Source organism: Solanum tuberosum, unplaced genomic scaffold, assembly GCF_000226075.1.
Source record: "Solanum tuberosum cultivar DM 1-3 516 R44 unplaced genomic scaffold, SolTub_3.0 scf00021, whole genome shotgun sequence".
Lineage (NCBI taxonomy): Eukaryota > Viridiplantae > Streptophyta > Magnoliopsida > Solanales > Solanaceae > Solanum > Solanum tuberosum.
In genome coordinates, this window is record NW_006238947.1 from 1,905,797 (window position 1) to 1,928,095 (window position 22,299).

The 22,299-nt window shown below is 33.4% G+C and overlaps 2 protein-coding genes across 2 annotated transcripts; one reads left to right on the top strand and one right to left on the bottom strand.

Moving 5' to 3' along the window:
* Nucleotides 1-3,957: 3,957 nt before the first annotated feature.
* LOC102580345 (sm-like protein LSM7) lies at nt 3,958-7,726 on the bottom strand. The gene is made up of 6 exons (XM_006341065.2): nt 7,610-7,726; nt 6,307-6,382; nt 5,760-5,841; nt 5,437-5,508; nt 5,016-5,068; nt 3,958-4,324 (listed from the first exon to the last, which is right to left on the bottom strand). Exons 2-6 carry the CDS (start codon nt 6,307-6,309, stop codon nt 4,235-4,237), a joined length of 300 nt encoding a protein of 99 aa, XP_006341127.1. The 5' UTR covers nt 6,310-6,382; nt 7,610-7,726; the 3' UTR covers nt 3,958-4,234.
* A 751-nt stretch (nt 7,727-8,477) lies between these two features.
* On the top strand, nt 8,478-16,718 carry LOC102580679 (CAAX prenyl protease 2). Its single transcript, XM_006341066.2, has 8 exons — nt 8,478-8,797; nt 9,600-9,656; nt 9,784-9,996; nt 11,178-11,289; nt 12,343-12,411; nt 13,679-13,741; nt 15,376-15,453; nt 16,378-16,718. Exons 1-8 carry the CDS (start codon nt 8,507-8,509, stop codon nt 16,509-16,511), a joined length of 1,017 nt encoding a protein of 338 aa, XP_006341128.2. The 5' UTR covers nt 8,478-8,506; the 3' UTR covers nt 16,512-16,718.
* Nucleotides 16,719-22,299: the final 5,581 nt, after the last annotated feature.

The following is a 22,299-nucleotide window of genomic DNA, read 5'->3' on the forward strand; positions in this document are numbered from 1 at the left end:
TAAATGAAAAACGAAATACTTTGTTGTATATAAAGTGGTAGCGTAGTGGCAATAGTGTGAAAACGTTTGTTTGCCATGGAGGTTCAATTCCCCATGGCCACATTTTTTTTCTATGTTGGCTTTATTTTGGATGCCCTTCACGAATTTTCTGCCTACGCCACTGCTCACCAATATATTTGTGCTAATTCCATTACTTTTTATCAAGAGTTTAGCTTAAGGTTATGAATAATTCACTCCTAACCCTTTGCCTTCCTAGAAGGGGGGAGAAGACTCGAAGCACCCAAACTTTTCAACATGGTATTAGAGATGGCGTACATTATAACTATGTTGAAATCTTTCTATCTCCAAAACTAATCAGGCCACATGTGAGAAATGTGTGAGTTGAAAACATTATTAAGTAATTAATTAAAAATATGTTCTATTTAATCAATCAAACATAATTTTAAATGACATTTTCACAAGCTTCAACATTTTCAAAGAAAACATAAAGTTTTAATTAGGAAGTAAGAATTCAAATTAAATAAATCTCATGAGAAAATAAATTAAAGATGTGGTCAACATATATACATAAAACTAGACATGATTATTCCATAAAAGCCCTTTGTGAACCGACACTATTGGTGGGAAGTGGAAAAATTCAAATGTTAATTTTTCTCTACATTTCACACTATATATATAATCCTTCTCTAAGTATTTTATTTCACCAAATCCCCATTTCTCTCTTTCATTTGATTTCTCTATTATTATTATTTTTGCTCTCTCCCAATGGCCAACTCTCATGCTAAGAATGTTCCCCCTCCTCCTCATCCCCCTCCTTAGTCTCCCCCTCCATCTTCCCCTGCCCCTTCCCATCCCTGTGTTCGCAAAGAGGCTACACCAACTCATGACACTGAGATCTTAGGGGTTTATGAGAGTAGCTCCCCCATCCACTCAATCAATACTCCTCCTAGAAATAGGGGAAACATGCTGAATGTTGGGGAAGAAACATATGTGGTTTGGGCAAAAAGACCCAATGTTGAAGCTTTTGGACCAGTAGAAGACGCATCAACATTGAGATCGTTGGAGTTTTCATTAGGTGTAAGTGGTTCAAATGATGGTGAACATCATGACCAGTCAGAATCCGCGTCCCAGTTAGGAACATACGAACTCACTTTCGGATGAGAATGCATGTGAATGATCAACGATGTCAGCGTATCAAACACAATTTCACATACATAGCAGGTTCTCATGCTCTCTGACAACTCTAGTGATTCTGGTGCTGGTGCTGGTGTAAGTGCAGGTGGAGGCACAAGTGCAGATGCAGGTGCAGCAGGTTCATCTGCGCTTGTGCCTCCACCTGCACCTACACCAACACAAGCACCAGAATCACTAGAGTTGTCAGAAAGCATGAGAACCTGCTATGTATGTGAAATTGTGTTTGATACGCTAACATCGTTGATCATTCACATGCATTCTCATCCGGAAGTGAGTTCGTATGTTCTTGATTGGGATGGGGATTCTGATTGGTCATCATGTTCACCATCATTTGAACCACATAAACCTGATGAAAACTTCAATGATCTCAATGTTGATGCGTCCGCTGCTACTGCTGTTGCTGCTCCAAAAGTTTCAATATTGGGCCTTTTTGCCCGAACCACAGATGTTCATTCCCCAGCATTCAACATGCTTCCCCTCTTTCTAGGAGGAGCATTGACTAAGTGGATGGGGCGCTACTCCCACAAACCCTAAGATCTCAGTGTCAGTAATTGGTGTAGCCTCCTTGCGAACACAAAGAGGGGAAGGGGCAGGGTAAGATAGAGGTGGAGATTAGGGAGAGAGAGGAGGAGGAGGGGGACATTCTTAGCATGAGAGTTGGCCATTAGGAGAGAGTTAAAAATAATAGTAGAGAAAGCAAATGAAAGAGAGAAATGGGGATTTGGTGAAGTAAAATACTTAGAAAAGGATTATATATATAGTGTGAAAAGGTAGAAGAAAAACTTAACATTTGAATTTTTTCACTTCCCACCAATATTGTCGGTTCACAAAGGGCTTTTATTGAATGACCATGTCTAGTTTTATGTATATATGTTGACCACATCTTTAATTTATTTCTCATGAGATTTGTTTAATTTAAAATCTTACTTCCTAATTTAAAACTTTTTTTTCTTTGAAAATGTTGTAGCGTGTGACAATGTCATTTATATTATGTTTGACTAATTAAATAGCAATTATTTTTAATTAATTACTTCCTAATGTTTTCAACTCGCACATTTCTCACATGTGGCCTGATTCCTTTTGGAGATAGGAAGATTTCAACATAGTTATAAATTGCACTACCTTATTTTAATGCTTAAGATGTAAAGGAAAATACATTTTATTTATTTATTGACTTATATCTTCAACATGTTTGCCTTTTCATCTCGGCCTAATTTCCTATTATGGGTCAAACACTTGGAAATAATTGGTGGGGGTGAGACTTGAAACCAGGATTAGATCTGCCTATGATGATGAATGTTGAAGTATGTAACCATCTCATTTATAAAAAATTTAAGTCATAGAGAAACATATGACTTACGGTTCCTTACATTCTGACCTCATTTTTTATCATGGCCCAAACACATGAAAATTCTTTTTTAATAAAGAGTGACAGCTCGACTCGAACCCTAGACTAGTACAATATATTTTTATACAATGTTGAAGTGGATGACCTTATGATTTAAAATTTTATATATTAGAGTAAAACTGAATTATATTTTCAATACGTTTAATTAAAAAGAAAGTTGAATATTTGAAGAACTTCAGCAAACTCTATGAACCCTACTTGTTCTACAAAGGCTGGTACATGTGATATTTAATTTATCATTTTTGAATTTATAATATTTTCGACACGATCTGTTCTAAACAGAATAATATATTTATATATTTATAAATAAGTTAACTTCAAACTTTTCAGTTATCTTTAATGAGAAGTTTTAATATGCACATTTATGACTTCAGACCATAAATTTCAAATATAAATTGAGACGAAAGAGCATGTCATTATTAAAATCTTTAGTACATAGTACAAGTAATTGATCAATTTGTCTTTTGATTCTTTGTTAGGAGTAAATAATATTCTTAAAATTCAGTCAAACACGTCATATAAATTGAATTAGAGAGGATATGTAGTTACTAAAACATCATGAGTATTAAATGTGTAATTTCAAAAAAAAAATATTTTTTTCGTTCTCCCACTCAATGTGATTGATATTCGATATTCGCGTTGAGGTTTGACTATTCGATAAATAATCTTTTTCTTTTGCTAGGTTTGACAATGGCAACGTACGAAAGCTAATGGGAGATAATGTCTGAAGAAGAAAAAAGAAGCTTTGAAATTGATGTGACAAAAATTAATTGGAGAAATTATATTGAAAAGACCCATTTTCCTGGTGTACAAAAATATGTACTAGAAGGGAAAAAGATAAATTAAAAAATTAATTTTTAATATCAAAACAACTAAATCTATCTATTTGTGTTGGTGTGATGATAAATATTTAATTATTCAGAATTATATTTTATTTATATATATTGAGTATAAATAAATTGAATACAATTTGAAGGACATTGACATTTTACTTTTGATTAATTTGGATTTTATATGGGATAATATGGGCGGAGCCACAGAGATATGCAATCTAAAATAATTTTTGAACTATCGTATCTGTTATAATGAGCCATAGAACTATGTATTTACTTAATAGTGTTTATAAGCCTGAAATGATTACAAACTTCAATATGGTATCAGAATCAAAAACCGATTGAGGTTCGAGTAACCAAACAAGTTATACTCTAGTATAGGTGAGGTTAGTTATGCAACGATTAGTAATGTACCAAACATGAGAGGTGTGTGTACTCGAGCACCTGTACAACGACGAAGACACGGTTCAGGTAATAAGAGAAGATTAGCATACATGACCCATCAAGAATGACAGACACTCGATAGTGAAGCCAGAAGTCGATGTTTGATACAGATCTGACATTGTCACAGGTGAAATGGGACTAATATGACTTTACATCAAGAAGAAAATGTATCGACGACACAAAATGGAGCAGCAGCAGTTACAGCTTTGCTACCATATAGTACTTATCTCCAATTTCCGCTAGAAGAAGCATTTTCTCTAATAGAAACAGTAAACATTTGCAAATAAAAGGCGAAGGTGCAGACTGTTTACAGCATTACAGTTGAGCTAAATTCGAAATAACAAGGTTGATTCCCCTATGCCCCGTCTGGCTGGACAAAAGGATTGGATATCTCGTCTGTACCATCAGTTGGAGCCACGAGCATTACTGCAGTACCCCTGCAGACCTGTGCGTGAAAGGAAGGCAAGAAGCAGAGAAAAGAGGTCAAATTTATGTTAACTACCACATTACCTTACCATAGTAGTAATCTAAGTTGCTCGGACACTTCAAAAATACCGTGCATGTCGGATCCTCCAAAAATAGTGTACTTTTGGAACATCTGACATGGGTGCTGTAGAATTTTTGGAGAGTGCGAGCAACATAGGCCGTAATAAATTCTTGAACCAAAGTTATGACACTTCTTTAAAAGGCACATGTTCTTTGAGAGAATATATAGTACCTAAGTGTATACTTCAAAATTCAAATGAAATACTACTATTCACACATAAAACTCCGTTGTAGGATATGCTTGACACTATCAATGTGCTTTTTTATGCCTACAAAACGTTTGAAACACTTTTTCACAACTAGAGATGGAACAATCTGGGATTGTTTTGATGCCAATACGATGAAATACATAACAGTACTTTTTGAAAGAAAGTTTGAACAGTTGACAAAGCAATTTCGAAAACACTGCCATAACTACTCATGTTAAGGAACTTCTGTGCTCCCTAACCCCAATAAAAAGGGTAAAAAGCAAATGTGGTGAGAAATTTATTTGTGCTCAATGATGGTTCCAGTAGTTGGACAGAAGGAACATTCAGAAGCTTACTGCAAAATAGAAAATTGCTATAAATGTATGATAAGTGAACACATACTATTAAGCCAAGACTTCGTTTCTGATCGGTGGTCTTCAGGGGATCATCGGCATCTATGGCAAAAAAATTTAAAATCATCAACTGTACAACAAATGAAATTCCACAAAATGATGAGTAGCTAGTATCTAATTAAGCAATTTGCTGCTCCATTGTACTGAAAAATAATGAAGGGATTCCAAGGAAAAGGTTATTCCACTTAACAAAATGATAAAACAAATATACAGTATCAGCGCAGACACGCAAAACTTGTGGACGCTAACATAATGCAGAACATGTGAGACAAGAAACAATACATTTCCTCGACTGACCACCATTTGATGATTAAGTTAAAATTTCCAAAAAAAAGTTACATAAAAAACTAAAACAAATGCATTTTGAAGTCAATTTAAACTCCGAAATACTGCTATGATAATTGTGTTACCTCTAAGGTGCTCCACGGCTTCATCCAAGACAAGATTAAGTAGTTGGTCATAGCCTTTAAGTGTTCCTACCACTGTGAAGAGAGAATTAATCAGCAGAAAAAAAAGATTGTAATTTGCGCAACTCTCAACCCTGACTGACTATATGACGACGTATCAAGTATCAACAACATAACCCCATAAGCAACAGCAGGAGAGCATGACAAAGAGGTAAAACAAGTCACAAACTGACAAATAGAGAGGAATACATTGTTTTGACAAGGAAAGGTGTGTTTGAGTGGATGAACATTCTAATGAGTAATGATAAAGACATTGCATGACGCACCTTGTCTTCCACCAGTAAGCTTGACTTGCACACCCTTGTCAACAAATTTTGCCAAATCTAAAACTGTTTCTTTTCGGCCAGACTGAACAGAGAAACAAGAAAGTGTATGAGGTAACTATGACAACTGACATTCAATAAAAGAATTTACACATTTCCTCCTTGCTGTTGCATAAAAAACATGACACTGCACCTTTACTAACAGGTAACAGTTAACCCTTTGACCTCCCTCTCATCAACAAATACCTTAAGAATCTTTTTCTTCTTTTCTCTTTCTATCCCAACTTAGAAAATCTAGAAAGCTTTCAACTACTTTTTACAAAAATAAAGTACTCCCTCCGGTTCAAAATGTATGTCCGCTTAACCTTAATCTTGGTTCAAAATAAGTGTCCAATTAAATAATCAAGAAGGAAGTAATTATTTTCTTCCAAATTTACCCCTATTTAGATAAGTGAGTTTTTTATGTAATCAAGAAACTATGTTAATTAGATGGTGGCTAATTAAGGATAATTTAGTCAAAACACTGGCTATTGTGCAAGTGAGAACTTACCATTTCTTCTGTTTGTCTAAAGAGCTTTCTTTATCCAACTAATGGAGAAAAATTGCTACAGCAAGGTGGATATATCCTGCAGTAGAAAAACATGTAGCAGAAAAAAATGAGCACACTGTCCAGCAAACTCACTTGTATAGAGTAGATACAGATATATGCTTTCTAATAATTGTTAGCATCCTAAGTGATTTAATGATGACAACACATATCAATATCTCACAACTCACAAGTACTATTGATTGCAGGAAGAAAGCAAAATATTGTTTTTTGATAGCCATGGTGTCTACCAGCTTGCACACCTAGTGCCAGGAAACTCTATCAACCAAGGATTGAACAAATGGATAAAAATCAACTAATGTTTTGTCTATATTGGGATTTGAAATCGAAACCTCATAGTGCACAACCCACTTCATTGACAACTAAGCCACACCCTACGTGCAAATGCAAACCAAGATGATCTTGACACAAAAGGGAAGAAAGAGAGGTCAAGGACACTATCCCAGCATGATAACAGACCAACAAGGACTGCAATCATGAAGCAAGGGGTATTATAGCGCACATTATAGTGCAAGGTAATTCTATCTACCAAGGCTAAACCAGATGAGAAGAAATCAACTAGTGTTTTGTATTTACCGAATTTGAACATGAGACCCTCATCATGCTCAACACACGTCATTGATCATTAAACCACACCCTTGGGTGAAAAATCAAACCAATATGATCTTGACACAAAAGGAAGGGAAGGAATGAAGAGAGGTCAAGGCCACAATATCAGCAAAATTGTACGAAGACTGATCAGGAGGCAAGGAGTGTTAAAGCGCAGAAGGGCTCCATCAGTTGAAATGACTAACGAGCACACAATTCAACGAGCAAGGAGACAAAAACAACTAACGAGCACACAATTAAATAAGCAAGGAGACCAAAACGATAAACGAGCACACAATTAAATGAGAAATAATTCAAAGGAGACAAAAACGACTAACGAGCATACAACTAAACGAGCAAGACGAGATAGAAACAACAGAATATTAGACTAGGAGACATAAAATAAATTGTTCAAAAATAACAGAAACAAGCACAAAATTAAAACAACATCAAACAATTAAGTAGTTAATACTCAGCAACAACAATGCAATAATGAAAGAAAACAAAGCATATTAAGTTCAGAAATCAGAAGAAAAATCAAAACTTCAAAGGCAAACTAGAACAACTAAAGATTGAATTTTTCCAAATCATATCTCTGATCTCTATAAACTAAAGAAAAAATTAAGGCAATAGTAAAGAGATGAAAAAAAAAACTTACCTAGATAGGACGAGAATTCCGACGGGAATAACTGAACTGTCGGAGGACCACCGGCAACAACCGTATCAACGACGACGGAGAGAAGAAACCCTAACTTCTACTGGGATCAGTAAAACTGATTGGGTTTGGGATTTTATATTTGGGCCTATTGCGTCCCCTATTATCTATGGGCTTTGGGGTTGAGAATTTGGGCCGGTTCACACATTATGTCCTTTCTTGAAGTCATTGAGCCGATGGTCATTGAAAACAATCTGTTTACTTTCACAACGTACATACATTATCATTTTCATACGTCACTTATAGGATTATCGTTTTTCCACTTATAGAATTATACTGAGTTTGTTTATAATATTGTTGTTATTTCTTTTCCTTAGGTTAACATTTAGATTTTGTTTCTATTTTTTAAAAATTGTGTAAATATAGCTCTTGAAAATTATTTTGTTAGATGATATTACACTCGAGTTTAATAATTTCCTCATATAATTCTCATTTTCATAAACCAATTTAACGTTTATCTGACTTATAAAATTTTAGACCATGTTTTAATATTTTCTCATAGGATTTTTAGTTTGTTAGAAAAATTATTTAAACCATATCTAAAATTGAAAAGATTTATAAATTATAGAAAAGTAAAAATGAGTAATGAATTACAAGGGATATGTTATTGTTGTTATACTGTACTCAGTATAATAATGGCGTGAGTTACATATAGATTAAACCGAAAATCGAACTTATAAGTTGTACTCTAGCTGTTCGTTTTAAATGACGAAACTACCCATGCTAAAGCTGCCGAAGAACAGTAAAAAAATAAAAATAAAAATACCAATTTCTTCCATTAAAGCAAAATATAAAAACTATTTAGCAGTGTTTTTGTTTAATGAATTTGTGTTGTAATTTATGTATTATTATTATTTGCAAATAAATCCGTCTGAAAATCCGGCGACGATGGAAGTAGCATTCACCGGCGACTCCGTCATTGACGGCGGAGACGGCGGTGGTGTATCGAAATCGCTTGCAGTGATTGCGTGCACTGCGATGGCGATTTTGTATGTTGCGATTTTATATGCTCCGACGTTGATTCTCCGATTACCACCGCCAGATTCGTTTCAATCGCATTTGATCCGACGGTTCATATGCGCTGCAATTTCATCTGTTGCCTCACTTATTGCTTGCTCTCTTATCCTCCCTGTAAGATTCCTTCATCATGTACTAATTTTAAGGCATTTTCTGACTTTTAATTAAAAAAAATTGTTGCTCAATATATCGTTTTCTGTGTTGCTATGTTACAGGATCGGAGTAATTTAGTTTATACAACTAATAATTATTATGTCAGAAAGTTATGCTTGATTCTTCGATTTTCGATTTTTTTAGAACTGTTAAATGAGTGACCATATGAGAAATCTAACTCATTTAGTTTACCAAAGCCAAGTGTTAAAAGATGCTAAAGTAGGAGCATGATGTCTCCTCTGAGCATTCTGATTCTCTTTGTATGTATGTGTATATTTCCATTTTAATTCTCAGTTAGGATATGTATCATCTCTTATGTAGCTCTTATACAAAATACTTAGCTAGCATTTGGCCATAGATTTTGAGAGTTGTTTTTTAAAATTTATCTGATATCTGTTTGGCCATGATCAAAATCTGTTCTTTTAATATTTTTAAGTCCCAAAGAATGGCTCACACCATTTTTTTTTGTCTTTGGGACTTCCTCAAAGGAAACTTCAAATTTTTTTCAAGTAAAATGCATGTCCAAACAGAACTCCAAATTCTAAAAATCACAGCTTCAAATACTCATCTTTTTACGTTCGAAGTTTCAACTTCAAAATCTATGGCCAAATGGGAGCTAAACCATTTGCTGGAAGCGAGGGCTTACATTAGTTTTACATTCATCCATGAGCGAATTATTGGTTTTGGAGTTTTTCTGCAAAGCTTCTTTTACCAGTAACTTCCTCTTATATTCTCAGTCTAATACAATTTTCCAATCTTTCAGATTCAGTGGGGTAAATCTCACCTTTCAGGTGTTTATGGCATCAGATTGGATCATATCGTAAGTATCATATCTGTGCTGGATTAATTTTTTTTGCATGTGGTTGTTATCAAGTTCTGCTCTCTTATGACTCGCAGATTGAGAAAGGGTGACTGATTGCTGAAATGCAATTTTATGTTTAAAACAGTGGCAAGCTGTCGTCTTTCCGCTTACATTGACTTCCTTAATGTACGCTGGCACCTTCATCCTCAAGCTGTTATTGTTGCTAGACTCGGGCCAAGAAGATGGGGGAAATGGAAGAAGCCTGTCACTTGACAGTATTAAAAATGTTGTCCATGAATTTATTGAATCGGTCTCTTCAATGGCGTCCGATATTTCAGCATGGCGTAATTTTTTTGTGGTCAGTAACCTTACTAGAATATTAAGCTGGTTACCTTCTCTGTTCACCTTGTTAGTGCTCTTGGCTATCTGATCTTTGTATTAGGATCAAGATTTACTTGAATCCTTCTATTTCGTGGTTACGAGATCAATAATACCCTCAAACTTCTGTTATTACTAACTCACTTTTGTAATAGCTTTCATGCCACCATCTCCCTGCATATTTGGTATATATACAGATGCATTTTCGTATGTTAGGTAATATAACTTCAAACTAGAAATATAACAAGTCTCCTGTTTCTTTCTTTTTGTTAGGTGGAAAGATAAATTCTTTCTTTCTTTTTTTTGATAAGTAAGGTATCATTAATAATTAACTCAGTATCAGGAACTTACTGAGAGAGAGTACAACAAAACTAGATAGGAATCCGCTAATGCTGTATGGAGTCCATAAATACATCAAGATCATTCTAAAATTCAGCATTGCGCCATTTTTTTATACTATGAATGCATCTATACTTCAACAGCAAAGAGTTCACTTCCTTTCAAAACATCTTTTGTTCCTCTCGAGCCGAACATTCCAGAATATGATTAATGGAACAGTCCTCTAAATACTTTTTTCATTCTCTGACTTTATCAACTGCTTAGCAGTTGTTCCACATTTGCATTTTGCTGGCATGGCCCTTTGAATCCCATACAAGTTAAGAAACATGCACCAAACTCACATACAAATTTGCAGTGTAATAGAAGATGTTTTACTGTTCTTTGCACAAATAACACCATCAACACAAGCTAAATCCCCTTCTTTGCATAAGACATGCTTCATGTGCTGCCATCCATCCAAAGCAAGCGACTTTGGAGGGAAAGATCAAAGTCTTCTTGTTATTAATCTCTTTGAAGCAAATATTATGTACTCCATCAACTTTCTTTTGATTTATCTGATTTACACTAGCGTCTTTGGCAAAGATAAAGCCTGAGTGGGTTATCATGTTGGAGTTGGAGATACTTGAGGTTCTCTATGAAGATATTTCCAATTTGCTGCAACATGTTGAAGTATTTTACCTTATGTTTCTTTCAAAAAAGAAATCATATTGTGTGCATTTTCTCCTTATTCATGTCAAAGCAAAATCTCAAGAAGCTATGATTTATAAACATGAAAATATGTTTTGTACTTAATTCTTGTTTGGAAAATGTCCTTTTTAACAGGCCCCACTTACAGAAGAGCTGGTATTTAGAGCTTGTATGATACCTTTGCTTCTTTGTGGAGGATTCAACACCTATACAGTGGTGTTTCTCTGTCCTATATCTTTCAGTTTAGGTAAGTACAAGCTACAAGACTTTCATTTTTAGATAAAACTTTCAAGAAATATGAGTTTGACTTGAATATATTTTTAGGATTTAAGGGTTCAAGATATATGTCTTCCCGGAAGTATGATATTGAATTTTCTTGGTAATACTACATGTCTAATCAGTTTTTATGCTTATAAGTTACAATCATATTTCCTGCTAAGAAAGAAACTAAACACTTTTGCATTCTAGTTGTTATGGTCCTGTGATCTGATCTCAATAGTGACTAACTGGCTCACTCAGGTGTGACATAGATATAATTGGAACGATCACAAGCTAAGCTACTCTCCTATTTTTGCATGGAGACAATGCGACTACGCATACACTATTCGACATAGACAATGGACAAATATTTTCATAAAATTAGGAAATTACATCACTATGATACATTGGTCCTATGAAACAGAGAGACTCTAAGACATTAGTTAAAACTGTGAAATTCGTGTATTTAGTGAAATTAAACAATATCTTACTCAAAGAATTCAGTTAGGCGATTAATCAGGTGAATTTTAACTAAAGCAAGTGCACATGGAGTATTCAGAACTAACTATGAAAATAACAGAAATACATGTGAATAGTTTCCAAGTAATGAGTAAAAGAGAGGTATTGTATTAGCTAATATTGATCTTGAGATCAAAGTATCTACAATACCCATAATGACTTCAGTAACTTTTTGACTGATATCAATTTTAGTAAGTTGAGGGACTCATACACAAAAACCTGAAAAAAGCACTCTCGCAACTGTGTTTGACATTAGAATACTATTATTGTTTAGAACATGCTGTCAGTGAACTGAAACTAATAATATTGCAGTAAAAAATGGTCCGGAAATGCCTTGTTTGTTTTATATTTGTTAACTTTTAGACTTAAAGATGAAATGTGCTAAAAACCGGTACGGAAATTCCTTGTTTGTTTTATATTTGCTAACTTTTAGACTTAAAGAGGAAACGTGCTACTTCGACTGAAACTATGGATAGTTTTTCATTACCTCATCCAGAGTAACTATTGTGTTATCTGCTTGCAGCTCATTTAAATCACTTGTTAGAATATGCTCAACGAAGCGGCAGCTGGCTCAAAGCTCTTACGATTGTAGGTATGATCTTTGTCTCCACATGTAATGTTTCTACATCAGAAGTCTAATATGAATGGACCATTATATGATGCTTTTATTGGGACAAGTGCCATGTGATTTATGTTTAAGTTTCTATTAGAGTGAGAAACTCCTGGAAAAGTAGTATATTGTAGTGGGAGCAATTGCATCAAATCTTGAGCATGGATAAAGCCTATCAGTTTTCTACGTTCTTCTTTCTCTATATATTTGGACGGGTTGAGCAATTTTGCATTTTTATCACATGGGGCATAGTGATATTCAGTTTGCATGCATACATGACATGGCACTCCCAAACAATTATAATATCTTAAAATAGCATCAAAGTTGCATACATGACATGGCACTCCCAACCAATTATAATATGTTAAAATAGCATCAAAGTTTGAGTTAATAAAGCTTGTCAGTTCACAAGGAAGATGGTCCAAATTTTGCAAGAATTATATGAAAATGTTCCCCTTACGGCTTATTCTCTAACTCCCTGGAAATTCCAAGTCATGTTCTCCTTCTTGTCTCCGAATCCTTCTACCTCCTTTGATTAATCTTTCTTCTGCCTTCCCCGCCACTCATACGCTTTCCGTCTCTCTTTTTAGTTTTCTGTGAATAATTATTATAGGTGATCAACATAGAACTAAGCCACCTAGCCAATGGATCAAAATACGTGCTTCATTGTTGGTCACAAAATTTGAAGCCAAAGAAAGGGCTACTGAATGTGACTGATGGTATCTTACAAAACCAGGCTTCTTCAGTCGCATATTCATCAACAAATCCACTCTGTTTTGAATATGTCGAATTATGCTACGCACCTCGAAATGTATGGGCAAAGCTCAAGCAGACGGATCACCAGAGAGAAGCTGGCCTCATATCATTTTTCCAAACCTTTAACCACTTAGGGGCGATATCAGAGAAGTAATTGTCATTGATAAAGGCATCATGAAGATGCACAACTACAAAAGATAACAAAAGGTTAGCTCCAGAAAAATATCTATGATAGAGTCAGGGAGCTAATAAAATCCAAAAAATTGTCAACACTGTTTACAGGGGAATGAAAATGCCAACTGAATAATCAAGCTTTGCAACTGGCCTTAAGAGTGTAGGTTGGAGTTGAGATTCCACCATAACATCTACAATTTCTTTCTTTCTTTCTCCAAATATTCCATATATTTGGATGGATTAAGCAGCTTTGCATTTTCACACCATAGGGCAAAGTGATATTTTAGTTTGCATTCAGACATGACTTTTATGTTTTCAGGCTTCCAGGTCGGCTACACGGTCATCTTTGGATCCTATGCTTCATTTCTCTTTGTTCGGACAGGTTAGCGATGCTTGCACTGTGCTTTAGTCATATGGAAAAATTTCTTTCACCCTTTATTCAATAATTTTTTAATCTCTTTTTTATCAAGGGGGTTTGGGGTGGAGACGACTTTCTTTAGAACTTTTAAGAATGAGGTGTAGCTTAGCATATCTTTGGCTTGAAAGGGTAGTTTTTTTGAATATTTCTTAACATCCTATTACTTTTCGTTCTAGAATTCTCTCGACCCTGCCTATGAATTATTAGAAAAGCAATAAGAAATTAAGACTTGAAATTTTTTGAACTATGGTCCCTCCATTAGTGTTCCAAAGTTCTTCTCTGTAGGCTCCATGCTCCACTACTGGGGTGAATTCAGAAGAGGGTGGAGACTAGAGGGTGCAATGACCCCCACCCCCCTTCCTCCACAAACATTTGGGACTTTGTACCTCAATAGTTTGTCTTTTGGAAAATGTTTGGAAATCCCTTTAAGATTGTTAGTTCCTCCCCTCCTCCCCCAAAGAAAAAGTAACAAGTACAACAAATACCAGTTCACTACTTGAGACCCTGCACGTGCAGTAGGGAGAGCGGGACTGCTGCCAGTTGATGGAGGATGAGTGGAGGTTTATGTGCTCAATCCAAATTTTTTAGTGCTTAAGATTTGCTTAACAGAAAAAAAAAAAAAAAAAATTTTTCTTTCACCCTTTATTCAATAATTTTTTAATCTCTTTTTTATCAAGGGGGTTTGGGGTGGAGACGACTTTCTTTAGAACTTTTAAGAATGAGGTGTAGCTTAGCATATCTTTGGCTTGAAAGGGTAGTTTTTTTGAATATTTCTTAACATCCTATTACTTTTCGTTCTAGAATTCTCTCGACCCTGCCTATGAATTATTAGAAAAGCAATAAGAAATTAAGACTTGAAATTTTTTGAACTATGGTCCCTCCATTAGTGTTCCAAAGTTCTTCTCTGTAGGCTCCATGCTCCACTACTGGGGTGAATTCAGAAGAGGGTGGAGACTAGAGGGTGCAATGACCCCCACCCCCCTTCCTCCACAAACATTTGGGACTTTGTACCTCAATAGTTTGTCTTTTGGAAAATGTTTGGAAATCCCTTTAAGATTGTTAGTTCCTCCCCTCCTCCCCCAAAGAAAAAGTAACAAGTACAACAAATACCAGTTCACTACTTGAGACCCTGCACGTGCAGTAGGGAGAGCGGGACTGCTGCCAGTTGATGGAGGATGAGTGGAGGTTTATGTGCTCAATCCAAATTTTTTAGTGCTTAAGATTTGCTTAACAGAAAAAAAAAAAAAAAAAACATTTTCCTTCCAGTAACAGCTGCTAATGTCAAAAATCAAAAAAAAAAAAAAAACAGCTGCTAATGTCTGAAGAATTGTGTCATTGAAATCCTTAAACTCTAGTTTTACAAATTTTCTGGTTTGTTTCCTTATGAATGTAAATTTCCATGTCTAATTTGATCTCCAATGTACCAAGTTTGACAGCATTGAGTACCACATTAGCATGTGTGATGAATCTCTATTTTGTCACAATAGCAGCCCTTGGCAATGAGTTTTCTCTCCTCTTTCTATTGTTGGTCTATCTTTTATATAATTATCTAGTATTCGATGCTTTTGTTTAACATACTATACATATATTTACTGCAGGGCATCTTACCGCTCCACTAGTTGCTCATATTTTTTGCAACTATTTTGGCATACCTGTAATAATTTCACGGAGGACAGGTATGTCATTCTTTTCACTAGCTGAATTCAACTGTCTATAAAGGGTTTGGGAATGGGAAGGGTAGAAGGTGCTCATGCATGATGCTGGTGTAAATATAACGTGTGGACTGCATAGTAGGTCGGATTAAAAGCGTCGATGTATATGGCAATCAGTTTTGGAGTTGCACTAAGTTCCTATTCCTTTGATTCATTCGAGTGTGTTTGGTAAGGTTACAGTATGACTTTAAATTAGGATTTTGCTCATAGTAGATGAGATAATATAATTAGGCGTGTGGCATCAATCATACAAATACAACAGTTGTCTCTTTTAAGAAAAGAAGTTTTATGCAAGCTTTGAGATAATATAATAGATTGCATTAAGAAAAGAAGTTTTATGAAGAATAATCTTCTACAAGAACTTAAATGCATGAATATGCATATATGCCACTTCATTCCTAAAATTCCTTCAATAGGTGTTATCTACGGCGAAGCCAGGAATTTCTCAAAGTATGTTCAAGAACGTTAAATATTTAGTATTTACTTACAAACAATATTTGAGCTATATATACAATATAATTTACGAAGAGTGTTCAACTGACCCCACCCCCTCTTAGGAAACCCGTAGTTGTGCCCCCCCGGGTGGAAGAGCTTCTGACAGATGTCCTTCGAGGTCTCTAGCATCTTTATCACCAAACCAAGCATGTTAAGTTACATATCATTCCTAGCCCTAGCTGATTATTTTCCATCTGCTTTAGCCTTGGTAGACAAAATTACCCGATACTTGTGATGGTGGGAGGTAGCAGCTACCCAATGGAATAGTTAAGATGCACGCATATTGACTCGGACCCCAATGTCCCTCAATCAGATAACAATTTTTTCATTTTGGCCTACTTTCCTTAAACATACTAATGATAATTTTTCTTTTTCCTCTTTTATGGTTGTTAGGAATGGTAACAGTGGCATCTGTAGCTGGGTTGCTAGGTTTCATCTGGCTTCTTTTTCCACTCACAAGTCCTAATTTGTACAATACGACAACAGATAATTGCATGTGTTGGCATAGATATTGTAGTTGGAGCTAAGTTTCTCAACTCCTAGAAGATTTATCAAGGCTAAAAAAGACTCCTAAATCCAATGTAACATGAGTAAGATGGAAATTATTTTCATTTTCGATTGTATTCGTATTTTATTTTTTCGTTTAGACCTTTGTTTAGCAAGCATTGTCTTGTCCTATGAAAAAATCTGTAAGGAAGTTCATCATCAATTTAGTTTGAGACATTTGCTTGATATATAGTTCGTTTTTCATTTAGCTAAAAGAGGGTGGAGTTATCCCGAATATGTGCTAGTAACGAGTAACAGGAATCTAGTGTAATAGTCGAGGTGCATATAAGTTGGCATAGACACTACTATTGTAAAGAAAACGGTGTATTTCAAGATGGGGAGTAAAAATTGACTACAAGTCACCTTTGTTAGGTTTTACTGTGAGATTTTTCAACGTGAATTTGGATTTAGTCGAATCTCAACGCGGGTTTTCTCATTTGTTTGAGTATTGGTGTGTGAAGTTATTTTAGTGCACATGTGTTGGTAGAAGGCAGTAAGTATTTCATGAAATTAATCAAGATGCGTGTAAATTGATTCAGATATCATGATTATAAAAATACAATTATTAATATTGGAAAAATTTGGAAGAGGAGGAGGGACATGTTGAAGTGATGGAGAAATACGTACTTAATTTCAAGCTTGACTTTTTAACAAGATCGTTCCATACCAATGAAAATTCATTCAACAAAACAATCAATGAGTACTCATAAATTGAAAGAAGAAAAATATATGTTCTTCCTTTCATTAATTATTAGGTATATGTATGTGTGTAAGAGACTATAACAATAACATATTCAGTTGTAATTAGTGGCGTTTGAAAAAAGTAGAGTGCATGTGAATCTTTCGAAAGTATCTCGGTTCAAGTAACAAATAAATATTCTTCTCATTATGAATAAGAACAGTGATATCACTTGGAATAAATCAATAATATATCCAGTATAATTTCACAAATGAAATCTGATGAGAATAGAGTGTACGTAGAGGTTACTCCTATTTCGGAAAGATAAAAAGGTTATTTTCAAACGACCCTAAAGCGTATGCATGTAAGCCTCTTGGAGTCCTGGTTAGAAAAATATATCATATATCACTACATTACTATTATTATTTCATATTCTTGATTGTTTGAAAAGATGGTTTTAGAAGAAAGAAATGATGCCTTTTAGATATAGTTTCTGATGACCAAGATCTTCTCAACCAAAGATGACCTAAGTCTTCACAACTATACAATAAATAAAAAAGTTAGAAAAATTCAAATATATTAAATAAGAAAAAAGTAATAATATAAATTGAAATTTGCCATCATTTCTGAGTGATGGGAATGGATAATTAATTATTTATTGGAAGATTTTGGCCAATTGTATGTCTTTATGTATAATAAGGACATTTTTTGTTTTACAGTCATCATAGCCTATGTGCTGCTTCTAGTTTGACTTATTCTGGGGAAAAAAAATTGTGATATATTTCAATGAAGTGACCTGCAAAATCCTAGATATTTTCAGAAAATGATGATGATGATGAATAAGATCAACATAATTTGAAAATCTCTTGGATAAGAAATGAAGAAAATTGACTAGGGGAGATAAAAGGTCAAAAATATGTATATTTAGGTATACTTCCAAAAAAAAAAATCATTTCCTTTGGTTTCATATTTAATTAATTATTTGTATGGGGAAATGGTGTTGAAATGTGGAGTTCTTGTTTTATTGCACTTAATGACATAGTTATAAATGAATTTAGGTTTGTAATACATCAAATGTCTCTTAATTAATTATGTCAGTAATTATAATCTTTATGTCTTTAATTACTTGTCCACTTTTTCTTTTTTTTACTTGTCCTTTTTTACAAATCAAGAAATGGCAATTTCTTTTAATTTATTATACCCTCAATTAATTATTTTGAAAAAGGTAAAATTTTTGAAAATCTTAAATTTTTAATTCATCTACTTTATAATTAATAGGGGTAAAATAGTAAATTCACTATGTAAATCATTATTTTATTAATATGCGTGTCAATTCAAAAGTGAATAAGTAATTATGTACAGAGGGAGTACTTAGACACTCAAATTATGATTTACTTAGATATACTTTAGTTTGTAATATTACGTATCTTATTAGGTTTTGGTGTCTCTAGGTACGTCTAGATATATGTATCTCAGATATATGAGGTCAAAATTAGATATAATTTGTTCTAGATACATTGTATCCAAGTGGATTCGGATGTATATGAGATACATAACAAAACTCTCTGATCCCTTGCCCCTCTCTCATCTTGCTCATCACTCTCCCATGTATTAGGTATCCCAAATACATGTGAATCACACCAGATACATACATAATCTAGTGTGTACTTAGTGTGATTCTCATGTATCTGGGATACATACGAATCTCGCTCGCCTGTCTTCCCAATCTCGCTCGCTTCTCTCTCATTTTTGTGTATCTGATAATAAAAAATACATGTATCTACATGTATTTTCTTCAATATATGGTAGAACACTCTTAATTAGTAGTAAGATACGTAATATTTTGAAAGTATATGTAATAATAATATATATGGTAGTGAAGTATATGTAATAATAATATATATGGTGTGCCTCAACTCTAAAGTGCACATCATATAGATATGTTAATCAACTAAAACATGTCACCTCTTTTGGTTATACACATTTACCTTAATAAGCCATAAAATCTCATGTATGTTCAAATTGAGATTGATGTGCATTATTAAAAGAGATTGATGTCAATATTTTTTGTATTTAACTTAAGTCTTAATAGCGATGTTTGAGAACACGCAACAAAAAAAAATCATTATTTGAATTGAAAGTCTCTTGTAAAAATATTTTATCATATATTGAGATGTTCAATTGGAATAAATCGTAAAGGTCGAATATAAAAGTGAAATTTAATGAAAAGTTAAAAAGGAAAAATAGACGTATTTTAAGGTTTAATAATTGTACTGAGTAAAAGGATATAACCATGATATTCTGTCAATTAAGTATTAGTCTGATCATATGCTTAATTACTATAAGTTAAAGATAAATTAAGATTCTCATATAAACATCTCTTTGTTTTAGTTCTTATTTGCAATGTTCAACTAAGGTTCTGCAATAGTTGATTGTAAATAATATTTTGATGTGTAATTTATTTGAGATGAAAGTTTATCTAAATTATCTCTTTATTTTTATAAGTAAAAATAAGGTATGTGTATTATTTTTATAAGTAAGAATAAGATATGCGTATACAAACATAGGGACAAATTTATATAGAAGATAGGGTGTCATAGCATCCAAAATGCTTGGTTAAAATTTTCTATATACACTTATGTGTTCCTTAGAAGAAAGGTATGTGTACACATCATTTTTCGCAGATTATATTGAATATATTATTTTGAACTATAATTCATATTTTAGTATTGAGAAGTCTCACTTTGAGAGTAAATTAATGGATATCAAACACAGATTGAAAAATTAAAAAAATAGGATTTAAATAATTTGAATTGATGCCAAAAAACCCTATATTTTAAAGGTAAATTGATACTTGATACGAGTGTAACATTTAAATAACTAAAACTCGAGTAATTCAAGTTTATATCGATAAGTTTTACTCTAAAGGTAAAGCATTTCCTACCAAATATCATAAATATTTTTTTCTACGTAATTGTTAAATAAATATTGTAAAATCACAATAATGATCAAATACAACAATGGCCAATATGAGATTTTATTAAGCGGGGTCGCGATTTAATATCTACTTTCTTTGTGTCGAATTAGTTTCAATTTATGTAACACTATTTTCGATCGTATGATCAATGTGACGTGGATAGCATCAGCAAATGACAAGACGACATGTCATATCCAAAACCAAAAGGAATACGGTGGGGGCCCTCTATCTTAGTTATAATATTAATAATTAATAATAATAAGAAGGTACTAAAATCCTCATTGACTTTATAGCATATGGTATACAAAAATAAATCTTTTATGACGTTTCCTCTGATTAGATCCTTTTTCAACTCACAGAATCTCTTTGATTTGCCAACATTCTTTTTTTTATTATTAGTTTTTATACAAATTTAAATAAAAAGTTATATTATATTATATAAATCACTATCCCTTATAGTTCAAAAACTTTTCAACTGTAATGGTTTAATCTGTTAGTGATATTGTTTGTTTTGGGTCTAGGTCTACACAATTTTAAAACGCGTCAAGTTGGTTTATTTATATATCCAATATCTCGCCTGTATTTTTACCGATGTGAGATTTCTTATCTTAAGTTAGGATGTCACACCAATTCTAGCTCGTCTCATATTAACTTGAGAACCACCTCTAATTTATAGTTGTTGCAGTAATTGAATCGTGGATCATAAACTTATTATATATAAAAATCATCATCCCTTATCCCTTACCGTTCAAAAACTTTTGAACTCTACCTCGTCTCTTACTAATTTGAGAACCATCTCTAATTTATAGTTGTTGCAACAATAGGACCGCAGACCATGTCCTTATATATAAATCACCATTTCTTATTGTTCGAAAACTTTCAACTTGTCCCGTCTCCTGCTAACTTGAGAACCACCTCGAAGTTATAGTTGTTGCAGCAATTGGAGCGCAGACCGTGTCCTTATATATAAATCACCATCCCTTGCTATTCGAAAAAAATTCAACTTTACCTCGTCTCCTACTAATTTGGAAACCACCTCTAATTTATAGTTGTTGCAGTAATTGGAGCGCAGACCATGACCTTATACATAAATCACCATCCTTTACTTGTTTCAGAACTTTTGAACTCTACCTCGTTTCTTACTAACTTGGAAATCACCTCTAATTTATAGTCCTTATAGCAATTGTAACGCAAATCATGACCTAATATATAAATCACCATTCCTTACCATTTAAAAAATTATTCCTTATTATTTGAAAACTTTCGAACTCTATCTCATCTCCTACTAACTTGAGAATCACCTCTAATTTTATAGGCATTGCAGCAATTGGAGCGAAAACCATGATCTAATAAATAAATCACTATTCCTTACCATTCAAAAAAAATCAACTCTACCTAGTCTCCTACCGACTAGAAAACCATCCCTAATTTATAGAAAATAGTTCATAAATAAAGAAATAACTCTTTATTAACTACAAACAAATGGATTAATATCAAATATCACTCTTATGGTAATTTGATTTACAAATATTGTTAGCATAAACTTTAAGACAGCTAGCCAAGAAAGGCCTCTGTTTTTTTAAACTAATTCTAAAATTCATTCATTATATTTCTATTTCAAGTAAATTATGCAAAATACTATGTTGTGAAACAAAAGATTACATTTTTGTTTCTTTCAACTCATGCTATACATTATTTATTCTCTCATATTTTTTATTTAAAGACAAACACTAAGAATTGCAGTTAATGAATTACAATTGGCCAGTATCACTCTTTTAGTTAGAAAAAAAATCAGTTGTTAGCCTTTGATCATAGATTTTTAAATTAAATTAATTTTCGAATATCTCTTTTATCATAAAATTTGATAAGATTTTGAAAATTTATCTTCAACATACCAAAAACTAGAGTTGGTCGATTTTTGGAGAAATTTTTTTATTCACTCACAAAATTCAAATTTTTGCCCGAACAGAATTTCAAATTTTAAAGTTTCAACTTCAAACTTTATAATCAAACTAGAGCTTAAACTTTTGTGATATTTGGCTAATTCAAACACTAAAAAATGAAACAAAAATGGATAATTAAAGAGAGAAAATATATAAAGGAACCATAATTC